Raw genomic sequence first — 15,864 nt, 5'->3', positions numbered from 1 at the left:
TAATTTATTAATTAACTGACAATTTACGATTATAGTTGAAGTATTGGATATCATTATTATGTATTTTTATAGTGTTTGAAGGTAATTTTGATTTAATTCTAAATACTAACAATTTATTTTAATTGATTATTGAGTAGCTGTTTCATCATTGTTATTTAATGATTTGCATTCAATTAAATACAATTATCTGCAATATGTTACTTTTTTAAATCAGAAATTATTTGGAAGTTTATTTAAATACTAAAAATAAATTGATATCTTTGTATTGATTACAGAAAAATCAGCAAAATACCGTTGCAAATGTAACAACAATCTCTTGACAAACGATTGTATATTATATAATGGAATTATTTATTGTAAATTGTTCCATAAAATATACTAGGAAGAAGCTTAAATAAATCAAACCAAAATAGCAGAAATAATTAAGAACACATGAGTTCGAGTGATAGAAAAATCGAGTAGAAAAATTTCGAAAAAGAGCTTCAATTCCTCAGCGTCTTTCTACTCTTTAGTTTTTTTAAAGAAAGAATTTATAATTATTAAGAATTTATAACCTCCAATTTATAACAATGCAACTATAAAATTTGATAAAGTAAAATGTTTATTTTACTAAAATCGGTTGAATAATAATGAAAAGAATAACAAATTTACAGCAGACCATCCTCCTATACAAGTACTAGGCAGAAGATGGTAAATTAAAAAGGATAACATCAAATAGAGGTGATGCGTTTGCCTGTGAAAACTGTAGCACGTGGTAAACTCAATAAACTGGGTAAACTCGTTGTCTGCGGTAAGCGCCGATGATTTCCCACGAAGATGATATCAAGAGCACTCGGTTAGTCGATCGGTTAGTCGTCGAGCTTGAGAACGTCTAAGCGAGAGCGATCGATCGGTTCTAGTATGCAGAAGATGAGGACTTCAGAGCATCAGGGGTTCTGTTGATGGATCTGTTCTGACATGGGTAGAAAGGAGAGGATTCGCAAATAGCTCAACTCGCGATCTCTTTGACGTTGCTCGGCGGTAGTTTGAACAAGGAGAATTGGCCCCGTATAGCTAATCAAACTGGCTCCGATCGGCGATAGAAACAAAATGGTAACCACGGATACTTTCACGATGTCCATAGCCATTTGGAGTTCCTCAGATTCCTCTCCGTTCCGCAAGTGTTCGTACGCCATCGGTCCCAAAGCTGCCTTAAAATTCAAGGAATCGATAAATCTCGCTTTCGCGCAATCGAGATTACATACACCTAACCTCGAAGTATAAGCGAAGTCAAGGAGATTCTATATGTATATGTATATATATATAATACTTTTTTATTTCGTAAGGCTACTTGCTTTTAACTATTGAATCGTTGTCTCTTATTGTTTGAAAAATCGATCATTGGTTTATTAATTCGATTATTAGTTTAATTCACTGATTGTTTGTTAATTCAATGTTATTTGGCTAATCTAAAAAAGATCCGATATGTTTAAGTGTATAAAATAGGATACACCTCATCAATTTCGATGACCTTGAAATATGTTGTCAAAGTCAATTCTAGTAACAAGAGAGTAAGTAGCTTTTTTCTACGCTATAATCGCTGCTGCCAATAATAATGATATTACGAAATATATAAACTAAATATTATAGACATATAAACAGAAACTGTTTTAACGGCTCTAACCAAAGTTATAGCGAAAGAACTAGCATAGCCAGGGTTGTATAATTTTCTCTTACTATATGATAAATACCTGTGTTCTTCATGGCATACCTGTATGGTACCCTTCGGTAGCCAACAAACCACTACGAACAATCGTTCTTTCCACGTCAATGGAGTACGACAGGTCGCCAAATAAGTGGCGGCACTTCTTCCCTGTGTTCGTTGTGTATAACGAAGGAGGCGTATATAACAAGAAAGAAACGAGTTGCAATTTTTGGTGATACATATACAGTGATTCTCGAAAATATTTCAACATTTATCGTAGAAAACTTTCATGTATGTATACAAGATATTTTTCAGTATTGACGATATAACAGAGAAGGGGAGTGATTCTACATGAAAACAACAAATCGAAAATATCAGATAAATTGTTTCCATTAGAGGTTTTGTTTTTGAGAAAACCGACTTTGAAAATTCGTTTGGCGTATGTGAATTTGGCTAGCTATCGACTATTAGGTATCAGTAAACAATCGACAGATAATTGATTATTTTATGAACACGCAAAGATGTGTAAAAAACGTGGAATAAAATTTTTGCATTCAAGGTCTCATTTTCAAGAAAATAAAGTTTTAACATATTTAATTAAAAATTTACCATCAATCCGATTAGAATACACGATATATAGAGTCCGAATCTGGATACAGACCAATTCACGAATTCAATGTCAGCACCAATGACTCCGACCAAAATCGGTTGAACCAGCTGCCAAAGTGTATGCGTCACTCGTCGAAAGGACGTCGTCTAAATTCATACGAACGTGTTTTCATACGATCATTCACAAAATCTACGTCCACATTTACTAATTTTTATTTATAACCAATATGATTAAAAGTTACAGTATAAGAATTAGTAGATTAGTTTAACTGATTTTGATTACGAATAATTGTTATAGATCATCAAGATGTTTTCTTTGGTTACTGATAACTCATTATAGATAAGAGAATTTCTTTTTCGTTTGCTTATAATCATTATGTACGAGAGAAGTGTTGTTGTTGTCGTCGATAACCATTATTCGTGACAGAATTCTTTTTTGCTTATTGATAAACATTTTTCACGACGGAGTTTTTCTTTGTTACTGCTAACCATTACTGATGACAGTACATTGTCTTTTGTTATCAATAACTACTACAGGTTAATACCTTCTTATAGAGAGTGTCGAGATAGATCTATTAATCTATATAAATATATCCAAAAGAAATTTCACTTTGACCTTTAGAGTTTTTCCGCACGACTATTAATAAAATATATTTAGATGTTGCGATTTAAATGTTTCCCCCTTGTATAACAAACGAATAGAGGTGACTTTCGTCTAAGTATAGATAGTATTGATCATTATTAAAGTAATGTTAAAATCAAAATTAACGATGGCCGAAAGTAACGAAAACAAAATTTCGTCACCAATAATGGTTATTGGTAACCAGAAATGTTCGACCGTTTCGCGGGGAGCATCTCCGTTCACAGTATAACGCGTCAAAGAGAGTCGTAAATTGTCCTCTTGATGTGATAATCGACGTCACAAATCAGTCGATCCCCTATTTTAGTTAAGATAATAGGGCTGGTTTGAATGATAGTAACGCTGAGTTAACAGTTTAAATATAACTTTTATTTCCAACAACTTTTGAAGAATATAAGTGTCTGCGAGTGGTGCGTGCGAGAAACATCGAAGTGTTTTCAGCGATGTGTCTTCTGATCGAAGAGTTAATAGCAAGTGATTTTCTTTGACAGTGATGTCTAGAAGGAAAATTAGTGATGGGTGCTGACCGCCCCCCACCAACGTCGCTCACGGTAGAAATGGCCTTCGAACATCGTACATGAGAAAACTCGCTTATCCCACGTTTTACCGTAATGAGCAATAGTCCCACGGAACGTTTCGACTTGAAGAACGTACTATGGCAGTTAAGAGTCTCTACAGTAAAGAAAAAAATGCGAAATTGTATGACGGCAATTAACGGTTCCTTGGGATTATTGCGGGTCCGAGCAAGTATGTTTACACAGCTGCCGATCATCTTATGCGAAAGATGGACGAGAACATGTGGTTGGATCGCAGGACGTAACAAGAAAAAAGTTCTGTCATCGATGATGGTTATCAGTAACAAAAAACATTTTGATCCTTTATCACGTTTATTTGCAACCAGAATGTTTAAAAATCATCTTTTTTTAATCATTTAGTTTTTTGAGGAGTTTGGTTGAGCATTTAGTGATCACTGTTTTCTGTTTAGACGAAAATTACTTTTTTATTAATGACATTTCTCACAAAAATTTCGAGAATAACTGCAATTTTTGGTTCGTGCATGTTTCATCAAAGAAACTAAATACTTATGAGCTATGAGGAGACGAGCGCAATGAAAAGAAAACGGAACACTTACGTCGAAAGAAACGGTCAAAATTCTCCAACCAACCATGCTGACGAACGACATGACTAAACTGGCGAGGTATCCTCCTCCAGAGATGGTCATTTTAGCAGTTGCTGTTGTGCACATCAAAGAGCCAAGCACCAAGCAGATTATTCGATACCAGTTGGAGTTTTTCTAATTCGTTGAACACCGATAGAGGAAACAGGGAGAGGGCAAGGAAAGTGAAAGAAAGGATACTCACGTGGCTACGATGAGGGATAAATACGAAGCAGATACCTAGAAATGTTCCTGCCATAATGCCCAATATCGAATCACGAATACCGATGGATAATATGTAATACCACCATTTGCTTCTATCCTCGTCTGAAAAACAATTATAATTATCGATCATTTATTGTAGACGAAAATTCACCTTCATTCACCAACAGATGTGAATGTTAAAATTAATGAAAATGGTGATCAAAAGACGCGAAAAATATATGTACGTAAAGAAGAAGAGAATTTCATTGCGTATATCGAATTAATGATTGTTATTATCATACATAAATAAATATATGAATCCTTTATAGTTTAACATTTCTTCGAATGTTACAAAGATAATTCTTAAATTATACGATCATACCGTTGGCGAAGACGAATGAGTAGCAAATCGTGAACAGGGAGATAACATGCACAACGTCGATACAGGCAGCAGTGGAAAGAATCGTAGCGAGCCCATGGTCTTCGCCATAACCATGTTCAGCCAAAGCCAGGATAGAGTTCATGATTAACACTGGCGACATACAGCCGAGTATTGTTCTTTGCACCAATATAAGTTGATAATAAAAACGAAAAATAGTCAGTAATTTAAAAGTAAACGAGCGCGAAAAGGAAAAAAGGGCATATTCCTAGCAGAACCGTATTTGGTAAAATATAACGTACTTTGTAATATTGTATTTCAATTAAGAGGGATTTTCTGCAATGAGAATGCAGTTCCACTTTCCAGTAATTTGTGTAAACCAATAAAAAAAACCAACTCAAAATCATTTTGCATTTCCGAGCATGCTATAAATTCATAGTGAACTAATTTAGTTTGGGACAAGATTTTATTTAATTACTCTGTTGTGACATGCATATACGATTCTTATTATGTGCACATCACTATACATTGACACTGACATCGATCGCGTTCATCAATATTTGTATGTATTAATAAACTCTTGCGCTTTTGAATATAAGCATCAGAAAATTGATGCTATATGTGCGAGTCTTTATTATACATATAACAAAGCACACACCGTTAATTGTCCATTTTCTGTTTAATAGAAATAGGATATGAAAATTAACGATGTATAAATATATCGTATTTTGTAAAACATGGCTTTGCCAGGTATCTGCCAAAAAACAAAAAGATATTGTCTTGTTTTAGACTGCTCACTCACCCAGCCATAAAGGACCAGTCCCAGTGATACGACAGAATGTATCTGCAGCATATCGAGAGAACGAGAACTTCGATCGAGGAAGGAACGATGGCCAGCATCATTATGAAAATACTATGTTTTCCCAGACTGGTAGTTGACAGCTGAAGTCCAGCGCGTATCATGATAAAGGTTAGGCAAAATGTTCTGATCTTAGAGGTTGTCACTGCACCGAGTTCCTCGTGAATATTGTAAAGTCCAGAATTCCGAACTATTATACCGGCGACTAGCATGCCGAACACCGGTGGAATCCTTAAGTAAGGAATTGATGACAAGCACCAGCCGAGCCAAGCTGAGAATAACGCGAGGATGTATAAACCAAAACCGTCGTTTGTCGGTAACATCGTGTCGCCCAGTATAAAATATAAAACCGCCCAACCCATACACATTATAAATACGATAGTCATTAAATGGAATAATTTTGCCCAGGTGATAAATTTGTATCCGAAACACTGTGAAATAGGTTTCATTACGATTGCGTTGCGTATCAGAGGAGGAAATATGGTTATTCGATGACAAAACGTGATATCCTCATATTCGTTTTGTAGCTCATTATCCATTTTTTACAATCTTCGTTTCTATTTGCTTCAAATTTTAGTCCTTTAATTTACTGATATTATCGTAATCTTTCTAGCTTCGATCGATCGAATCCTGATTCAGTCGATTAACATAGGAACTGATTATTCTTTCCACGTATAGTAATCGTGACACTGTGACATCGAGGTTAAGGTTTTCTTCGATTGTTTTCTTCCGCTTTGAACGGTACTGATCGATACTTGCTTGCATCGAGTGTCGATAACCATAGTCGATTTGTGTTTTCTATTATAAGATTCGTTCAGATTGTGTGTCTCACAAGATTGAACTAATGTTATTCATGATATTTCACAAACTACAGATTATTATTAGTATCAATACAGTTTACTTAAATTAATATTCGGATACAGCGCTATCTCTGTATTTGTTAGAAAAAAAGTGATTTGATTTTGATCGATTGTGTGCTGGTTTTTATTGGTTTACCCAAATTACCGGAAAATGGTCTCTTGTTGTAGAATGATAAAAAATAGTTTATAACCTTTAATATGTTATTTGTAAATTCACTAATATTTGTAGTTAGTAAACTATTGTGCAGGAAAAGTCTGCCGATCTAAAAGTCGACTCGCAATGAAATTCGATCGGTTTTCACGGAAAATGGTAGTTGCATCAGCGCTTCCTTTTTTCGTCGGTTTAGTTCGACAAGAAGGACGCGTTCTCTTGGCTTTTCTTGCAAAATCTTCCTCGGCTTCTGTTGGTCGGTCCCACTTGGCCTCCCTCCTCTTTCCTTTTGTCCCACTTACCTCAACCTGAGTTCGCGCCTGAGTTGCGACACAAGTTCCATCTTCCTTTTCTTCCCTTTGCCTTCCAAAATATACCGCCAACTGTGCAATCGTCACGTTTGAAATTTTTCCTTAAAAGCTCGTACAGCAGACACATTCAATGATGTACGTAACTGTGTGTCAAATTATTTATCATTTTAACTTATCGCGTGTGGACACTGAAACTTTCCTCATCACTCGCTACGACAAAAGCAAACACAATATCCATCAAAACTAAACTAACAAACATGCTATAAATTCGTAATAACTATAATTCGTAGTAATAAAATTCCTAGTAATCTTTTAGTAAATACAATTTTTAAATGTTGAAACTATCTCCTTATTGTTTCGTTAATAAGGATTAATTTGTAATTGTTACAGATTATAACGCATATTTTTTAAAGAGGCTGCAAGAAACAGCTCTTCGTTGACATCGCACAGCTCTGAAAGAATAACTTAAGTAAGGGTAATTTTATTTATCCAAAAATGTATTCAATTAATTACAGTTGCTCGCGAAAGTATTCATGTAGAACGTTTATAGAAGCCTTCTATAAATATGAAATATGCATCTTGCAATTTGTACATACATACATTTTTTCACATTGTTTTTTAAATTTTACCAATATAGTCACGTTAGTCGATTCTTATTAAAGCGCCAATGACGTTTCATATAATGTACACAATATATTCATAAAAATTCTTTATTAGATGTTCAAATACTTTCATGAGCCACCGTTTATATTTCAACACTCGAAATGTATAAACTTTAGCTCCCCGATGATTTTATGATCTAGCTATACGTATAGTTTCCAGCTACAATGCGGTACAACGAACGGAACGAACCCCCCATTTCCTCGCTTCTACTACTTCCTTTCCCTGTCTTTCGTCCGCAGTTATACATATCAAAGCGGCTTTAATTATCGTTTGGATAATTTTTAATACGATTTCGGCGAAAAGTCGCGAGTCATTCGAGCATATATTTTCCCCCAGGTCTTTGACCCGAGCTAACCACTTAAATCACCGGTATTGGATTTGTGTCTGGCTGGGAAAATAGCACTCTTGGAAAATGAATATCTATTTTGGTTGTTGAAACGACGCAGTCGTTCGTACCAATAGGTAGTCGGACGTCAAGTGGATTTCAGGTTATTGAACCTGCTCATTGATCCTTTTCCGTACACCGACGCGCGTTTGCCATCGAGTTACCGCGAGCAGCGCCTACCACCAACACCTTTAACCCCGGATGCGATTTCGCCGACATCGGCATGGCACCAGCACGGCACACCTCGTCTCTCACCCTTTCCATACTTTATCCCTTCTTTCGATCTTCCATCAATTCGACTCGCATGAAAATTTAACCAAACGCGGCAAACATTCCATCTATCAACGATCGATAACACTTAACGATCGATGATTATCGACGGTCAAGAATTCCGAGCTTCTTGGCTTCCATATTTGTTCCTACAATACTACTAATATCTGCTGAATCGTCAACTCTTGAAACACACGTGTGCACACAGTTCTATGTATATCAATGCTATGTATATTCCTTATCATAGGTGTTAGGGCATTTGAAAAAAGTTAAGTAAATTTGGGTAGTGGAAAAATGGAAATATTTTTTATTTTCCTTATTTACATATCTGTTTATATTGTATGGATGCTTAGGACTGTAAAAGTTTTTATTTATATGTAGAAAGATCAATTTTCATTTCTCTCATCTATATTTGCTGATATTGGCCGTCGTATAAGCCTATCTTTCTTCTGAGAACACTTTTGTTAAAATCATCTTCTATAGTCTACAATCCCATGCAAGATTAGCAGCAATGTTAGGATAGGTATTAAATATATAGACCGATGATAAACGCAACAGAAAGGAAAGAGAGATTTGTGTACGTTATTCCTGGACGATTTACATATACACGTATATCTGCTAGCTAGTTCTCGACAAACTGTCGCAATGCGCCGCGCCACTCGATTCACCGTGTATTCGCATTGCGAGACAGCCATCAAATAATGACCGAGCGCAAACATCGACACGTTAATGGTAAACTATTTTATACGATCATCTACTTTTCGTTAATTATACATTCATCGTCGTAGTGTGATTCCACGTTTTTGTCAATCCTTTTCTTCCTCCGATTTTTGTAAGGAAGATCGAGGGTCGTGATAATTATCCTTAAGACAAAGTCTTAAGCTGCGCTTTCACTGAAACAATAACAAGCAACTTTTTGTTGCCTGTCGTTGCTGCATGTTCCAAACACGTATCTACCCAAGAAATCAACTTGCAGAAACATTGCGTCCACACCGACATTGCTGAAGTAGATATTTATTCCTAGCAATAAAAACACATTGAAGTGCCATATATTGCCGTGTTTTTTCATTTCTATTTGATTTTTTTGTTTCATTTCATTTCATTTTATTTTATTTTATTTCTCTTCGTTTTCGTTCGCTCTAAACGGAAATAGGCAAGAAGCTGTAACTTTTGTTGCTGGATAGAATTACTACATAGAAATGTGAAGAAAAATGAAGGAACATTGTATAATAATCAGGACAACATTTTCAGGAAACGTGGAATATAAACAGGAAGTTCCTCGTTGTTGCTTCAGTAAGGACGTAACTTCACGATCTCGTGGAACATACATGGGACGCTTGCTAGTCTTCGTATCGCTTTACATATCGCGTCTCTCGCGTTCCGTGTTCGTCCATTTGCTCGTCCATCCCTTGCTATACATCAGTGTGCGTCGTCGCGCGTCTGTTTGTCCGTTCGTCTCTATCCCATCCCTCTCTTCCTTTGTCTGTCCGTTAACGAAAGATCCTCTTTGTGCGCTTCAACTAGTTACCGGTACAACGTGCTTCGGTGAACATTGTTTCTCATTTTGCTAACGACATACCTATGCTTCCCTGACATTTTACGTCCGCGAAGATTCGATCTCTGCGCCTCTATGTTCTCAAACATGCAGGGAAGAGAGAGAGAACGAGAGAAAAAGATAAACCGATTCGTCTTTGTTTCGAACGATCTGTACTCGCCTTGAAAAAGTTTGCAACTTTTTCGAACCGATCCTCGCCAACGTTTCGCCGTCGGTGTTCGTTCGCTAATGCTTTTCCACTCGTCGACTACGTCTCAACGACGACGAGCATTCGCTTAGTTTATTAGCGACGATTTTAATCTCTCTACAAAAGAGAGGATAACGAGGAGGGAATAGAGCAGAAACCAAAGAAAGAGACCAAGTTAGAAAGCAGAGAACCATGCGAAAGAGGCTTTTCTTCTTTTGATGCTCCTACTTAGCGTACACGGGTCCGTGTTTCGTGTCGTACGCGTGGAAAGAGTACCCTCGAAACTGGCCGTAACGACCGGTAACCCCATCCTAAACGAAGCCTTAAAGAGGGAAGGGCAGGGTAACCGTGTAACAAGAGGCTGTGCAAAGGGGTTGAAGAGTCGCGAAACCATGGAGGGGAAGCACGAACGACGTCTACGGGCACGGTGTGACGTGGCTGTATTGTAACTCAAGACTTTTCTTGCACTCGTCTTTCTCTCATCCGTCGCGCTCCGCTCCTCTCTACATTTGCGTATAAAACTGTTTTCTACGTCCCGTTTTACCCCCTTGTCCTCTCCCCCTTTCTTTCAACCTTTGCTTCTTCTCCTTTACCTTTAGCTCATCTCCCTTACCCCATTCTCATTGCGACGTTTTCTCACGCCTCTCTTCGCTAAAAACATGGTTTCTCTTCTTTATAGTTAGTTTCTCTATCCCTCTCTCGTTGTCCTCTTATCCCAGATTAGGCGCACACTACAAGCACAGTAAAATCGTTCCGAAGTGTTTCATCCATGTTCAGGTTTCATTTTATCGAGTCACCTATTCGTGCAATCTTCTCGGGGAAATTTCCTTTCCTAATTCCATTGCAGTGAAGATTCGAGCACCGAGACGAGTTAAAGGCAATGTTTAAGTTGCGCGCCCCTGGTCTAGACTATGCGGGAACATACACAGGGAAAATTTTGTTGACGTATCAAAGTTGGAGTCACGTATGAGTCCTTGAAGAAGAGGAACTAAAGAAGGGAGGAAAGTAGGGACAGGGCGACAGGGGATGAACCCTGCACGAGACCAGGCAGTCGAGTTATGACGATTAGAATTCTCTGTATGGATCATTTCGAGCTTATTGAGACGTGCATCTTCAGTGCAGGGTGTAGTAACTACTTACGTACTTAATGTATGCAAATCGTGCGATTTCATATTTCGTGGAACATATGTTGTATAGAAAAAACATATTCAGCCGAAACTTGATTATACGGAACACGTTTGGACCGCTGTGCAAGCGTAGGCAGATGGAGGAAACGTTGGACTATGTCCAACCGGATGATAGTCTAGGTTTGATTAACTGCTCGACTATCAACTGTATCCGTCGTTTTCATATAATACAGATTTATGTGTTATCAGAAATTTATATATCGTGAATTTATATCGTTGGTAAAAATTCTTATTGTTAGCGTAGTTTATCCTTTCTAAGCAACGGTAATGTTCATTAGCAATCGATTGAACTTTACCTTTAATCTAAAATAAGCACTTGCGTTAATATCGGTGCAACCAAGTAAATGCAAGTGTGGTATAAACGTGCAAGTAGCTTTTTTGGGGGATAAGATTCATGTGAATTCATAATTTTACAATCTGTCTTTCCTATTCTTTGTAGATACATATATACTCCCTTCATAAGTATTAGGACACTTAGGGAAACTGGGATAAAACTCAGCAATTATTTGGATATCATTAAAAACTTGAAGATTATTACTATTCGATTTGAAACATTAGATGGAGATAAACAGAGGCTCCGGATTTTATCTGAATAAAATATTCTCATAGATGTACACGATGACAATAAAAATCTCGTTATTGTATCGGATAAGATTAAATTTCTCTCATTTACATCTTTCACGTCTCTTGTCATCGCTAATCCAATTGCCAATCACAGCGTTCACGTATATATTAATTCTTTTATTATATTTCGTGTTATTTGGTTCCAAATACCCAATCAAATTTTGATTGAATTTCTCTGCATGCTACATTCACTGTCTTCAACGTTTTTCAATGAAATTTGGAGACTATGATGTCCAACATACGATTGTTAATTCATAATGCCTTTTGTAACTCCTACAAATAATGTTTGCAAATTCTTGAATGTTCACTTTATATGAATGCAAAGTTTTGATTGACCAATCATTTCCTTGAATCAGCTATCACATCTTAGGTGTTCCAATATTTATCAACGTGTATATTAATTATGATATATGTATTTCTATGTAATATGTTGTGGTTTCAGATCGGTTTCAAATTTGATCAATACAATAATGACAGCCGTGTTCCATTACAGTGTTAAATAAATGTCAAAGTGTTGCACACACATATATATAACACAAGATTGTCATAATACCAAAGAAAAGAAGGTGACGGCAAAACGACGCTTCTTTCATAACATACTGTAATAAGAATAAAAGAGTAAAAAGAGAACGATTCGAATTGAGCGTCACTGCAACTTCGATGAACGACGTCGGGAGTCGAGAGAGGCAGCGCCTCTCTTCGGGTCGCTACATACTCGGTTTAGCGTTCGGGCGTATTCGGTTTTCCCTGGTCTGGCACCAAGTTGCCAATGAGTGCCGCGAGTCGCGACGTAGCATGTAGCTTCGCGTTGCCAGTCACCGACGGAGCTTGATCGTCTACGTGCCTCTTGAAAGCAGCGAGTTTACAGTTCTGTGATCGAAAGAACAGTTTCTTCCAATCACAACTTGTATTATCTTCGACACACTCTGCGTATTGATCTGAGAATGATATTCTAACAGATGTGTCATGTAAATTTTGCCTACGTTTCCAGTAGCCACATCAAATATGTCTAAAATCGCTCCGAAAACTATATCGATCCGACGTTCGGGTGAAGTGAATACGAACGTGTAGCGTGTAGCTGTGTAGAGTTGTGTAGCGTCGTCGCGTCATTCCGCGCCACTCGCCGATTTGTTTTGACATGTGTGTGTTCTGCCATATTGGATTAACACGTCGTATTTTAAGAGCTAAATAGGCGCGAGTTTCGCGCTAAGAAGGTATGTTTATTCACTCTTTCAATTCGTATTGTCGTTCGTGTAAAGTCTTGTCAATATAAACGACCGTGTTTTCACGACGCGTCTAATTGAACAAAAACGTTGCCGAGGATAAACCTGGGTTATTGTTTCGACTTAATATAATTCCACGATGATATCTCTCTTGGTGTCGATTATTGTGTATATGTCAGAAAATTTATATCGCGAGGTCGAAAAATGGCCGTCGCGTCCTTTCCATTTCATTTGTGCGGACCAACTATATGTATATATGGGAAATATTGGAAAAGAAATAGGAACTAGAATTATAAGTTATATGTTTATTAATGAAAATATACTTGTTAATATATAATATGTATATATATACGTGTGTTTATATAGTATATACAGTGTTTATATAGTGTACACATTCAGAGTGTGTATCTGCTTCGAAGCAGAAACAATCCATCTATGAATATGATTACAGAATGTTAATTCGTGGCCAGCTTCGAGAACATATTTACCAATAATTTCGAGTTTTCATGGACAACTGGAATGAAGACATGTTCTTTAATTAATATACTTGCGTATCCTGTCTGAAGTCGAGGAAAAATTGATTAGCCACTTTCGCGGTTCTCCGATCGATCGAGGTTCGCATAGTCGTCGCGAATCTCCTTCTCGACGAAATAACGCCAACGATCTTTACTTTCGTTTGCCTTTCTAAGGTTTGAGGCTTGGCTAACTCGTACATCGATTTGTCATGTGTTGAGACAGATTTGATAGGATCAAAAACGGTGAACGGTAAGCGTTACCAGATTAGATAGTCAATGATAGGGCAGGAGTTCTTTTTTTATTAGCTGTCATCATTGTGATTGCGTTGTTCGCTGTCATCGATGGGTGCGATTCTTTCAGCGTATGTAGTAGTTTACTTACGTAATCCAACTGTTAGTACGTTGGGCCGCTTGCTCATGGTGATTCATCTTTTGAATCGTCTGAGATTTTTGCGATTTTCTTTGTTCCTTTCAAGTTCACGCTGCATTCACACTATGAATGAAATAGTTCGTTGTAATACACATCGTGTAATACACATATGTTAGGATTTCGAATATGCTACGAAATTCACTGTAACGCAATATTTCATAGACACTCGCATAGGGACGAGATGATACAATCAAAGAGTGAGGAGCAGGGAGGATTGTTTAAAGTGGCATTACCGCGTGTCTCTCCTGCGAAAAAAAGAACACGCAAACATTGAACGTGACCTGGTTTACCTAGGCTATTCTTAGGTATAGCCATTCGTTTGAAACTCTATGTGCATATGTGTGCGTGCGCGCGCGCACATATGAACGAATCGCAAGGAATAAAAAATAATATCAGCTGTTTCTGCATTTTCCAGTTTTTGATACGAGATCGTCGGTAATTATAGTGTCGTTAATTCATCGTTGATTAAAAACTTGCGTTTAGTCTTGCGTTTAATCTTACATTTAATCTACACTTTGCGTCTCGACATCGGATACTCGAAGAACTCGTACATGAAATGAGTTTCTTCTTAATTAGTCAATTACTAGCGGAAAAATGTCAGTACATCTTGTAAGATTAAATAATTCCGGCTGATTTGTCTTGAAAATTAAATTAGTTTTTGTTTCGATGAAATAGTCGATTGAGGTTAGGGAAAATTTCTTTGATGTTTCGTGATTCATGACGAAGAACGGTATATAGAAATGATTCTACGTCATTGATTTACCTTGAAATTTAAACGAATGCCATTGTTTTTCACGACACAGTCGATTGAGGTTAGGAAGAATATTCATTGATCTCTCGCAACGAAGAATGGTATAAAGAGATGATTCATATATTGAAATTAATCGCTGACGGAATACTACGTTCACTTTTCTTTAACGAAATCATGTTCGAACAAGGTTTAACCGTAGCATTTCATTTACGTTCCAGAGCAATACGTTTTCGGGACAACGATGGATCGTGCAACGAGAATCGCGTGGATCATTTAAGGTACGAAATCGATATCATAGGAAGAAGTTAAAGTTAGCGGCAGAGCTAGTCACCGCTGGACCAGGCTAACTTCCGTTTGCTCGCACGCACATTTTTGTATACTAGGTGTATCATTAGGTTATTAGATTACCTCGCAACCAATTGAATACAGTGTTGTCCAAGAGCGTTATGCTAGTCATAATGTATTTTAAGTAGAAAATTATGGATAGATTGAACTGCAGTGTTTTTATTCTTTATAACTATTGTAGTTATATATAATAGGATATTACGATGCGATTGAATGAATTTTTAAAAGTCAGCATGTTATTTAATGTTAGCTTCAGATTATTTAATTTTTGCATTATAGATTAAATTAAGAATATTCTTTTAAAATAGCAGAAACACTTAGAACGTTAATGCAATAATAAATCTATATAGTAACATATATAGTAAAGAATAAAATATATATTGTTACATCTTTTAGTAGCTAATTTAATCCTTTCGTTTAATTGCGTTCTTTGAATCATTTCCGATCCAATCGTGTCTTCTTATCAAAGAAAAGTATTACAGAATCATCTTTGACATCCATAATATCTAGCTTGAATTTTACGTTGAAAATTTTCTTAAAACATTGAAAGTTGCTTTGCTTCTGGCTTGCTCGAACGAAAGTGAGGTTAGAAAAAGAAAATTAAGGTTAAGTTTATAGTTGGCTGAATTTATAGAAAGGCTATAACGAGCGCTGCTTCTGATTATTAATTCATCATTAATTTGTACACCTTGTGTTAATCGAAATGCTGATAATATACATTGAGGAAAGTATTTATAAACGGTAGCGTTGTGTGTCACAGATCACAGGACGAAGATTTCAAACACGAGATATTATTAGAATTAGCTTCCTCTTGTTGAAATTTTGCTGCTCGTGCTTCCACTTCCTCTATTTCGTTTTATATTTCGAAAACAACCT

The 15,864-nt window shown here is 36.7% G+C and overlaps 2 protein-coding genes across 11 annotated transcripts in view; one reads left to right on the top strand and one right to left on the bottom strand.

Annotated features, from left to right (window-relative positions):
- Window positions 1–582: 582 nt before the first annotated feature.
- On the bottom strand, window positions 583–6,234 carry LOC100651105 (sodium/hydrogen exchanger 9B1). The gene is made up of 7 exons (XM_012317923.3): window positions 5,475–6,234; window positions 4,676–4,851; window positions 4,295–4,416; window positions 4,066–4,227; window positions 2,294–2,440; window positions 1,751–1,852; window positions 583–1,190 (listed from the first exon to the last, which is right to left on the bottom strand). Exons 1-7 carry the CDS (start codon window positions 6,068–6,070, stop codon window positions 927–929), a joined length of 1,569 nt encoding a protein of 522 aa, XP_012173313.2. The 5' UTR covers window positions 6,071–6,234; the 3' UTR covers window positions 583–926.
- Window positions 6,235–12,485: 6,251 nt separating this feature from the next.
- LOC100650668 overlaps window positions 12,486–15,864 on the top strand; it is a 57,553-nt gene continuing 54,174 nt past the window's right edge. For 7 of the 10 annotated variants that reach the window (XR_007226727.1, XR_007226725.1, XR_007226726.1 and 4 more), the window contains exons 1-2: window positions 14,222–14,327; window positions 14,862–14,921. Coding sequence is in view for 4 of the 10 variants with exons in the window: in XM_048413135.1 (XP_048269092.1) it covers window positions 14,230–14,327; window positions 14,862–14,921 (158 nt within the window). In the remaining 6 variants the exon portion in view is untranslated. Of the gene's footprint in view, window positions 12,939–14,221; window positions 14,328–14,726; window positions 14,745–14,861; window positions 14,922–15,864 lie in introns of those variants that run through there. The other 3 variants (XM_003401809.4, XM_020867345.2, XM_012317872.3) reach the window with 3 other exon arrangements.

The sequence above is a fragment of the Bombus terrestris genome, chromosome 16 (genome assembly GCF_910591885.1).
Source record: "Bombus terrestris chromosome 16, iyBomTerr1.2, whole genome shotgun sequence".
NCBI lineage: Eukaryota > Metazoa > Arthropoda > Insecta > Hymenoptera > Apidae > Bombus > Bombus terrestris.
The sequence above is the reverse complement of the archived record's forward strand: the minus strand, read 5'-3'. Positions and strand labels throughout refer to the sequence as shown.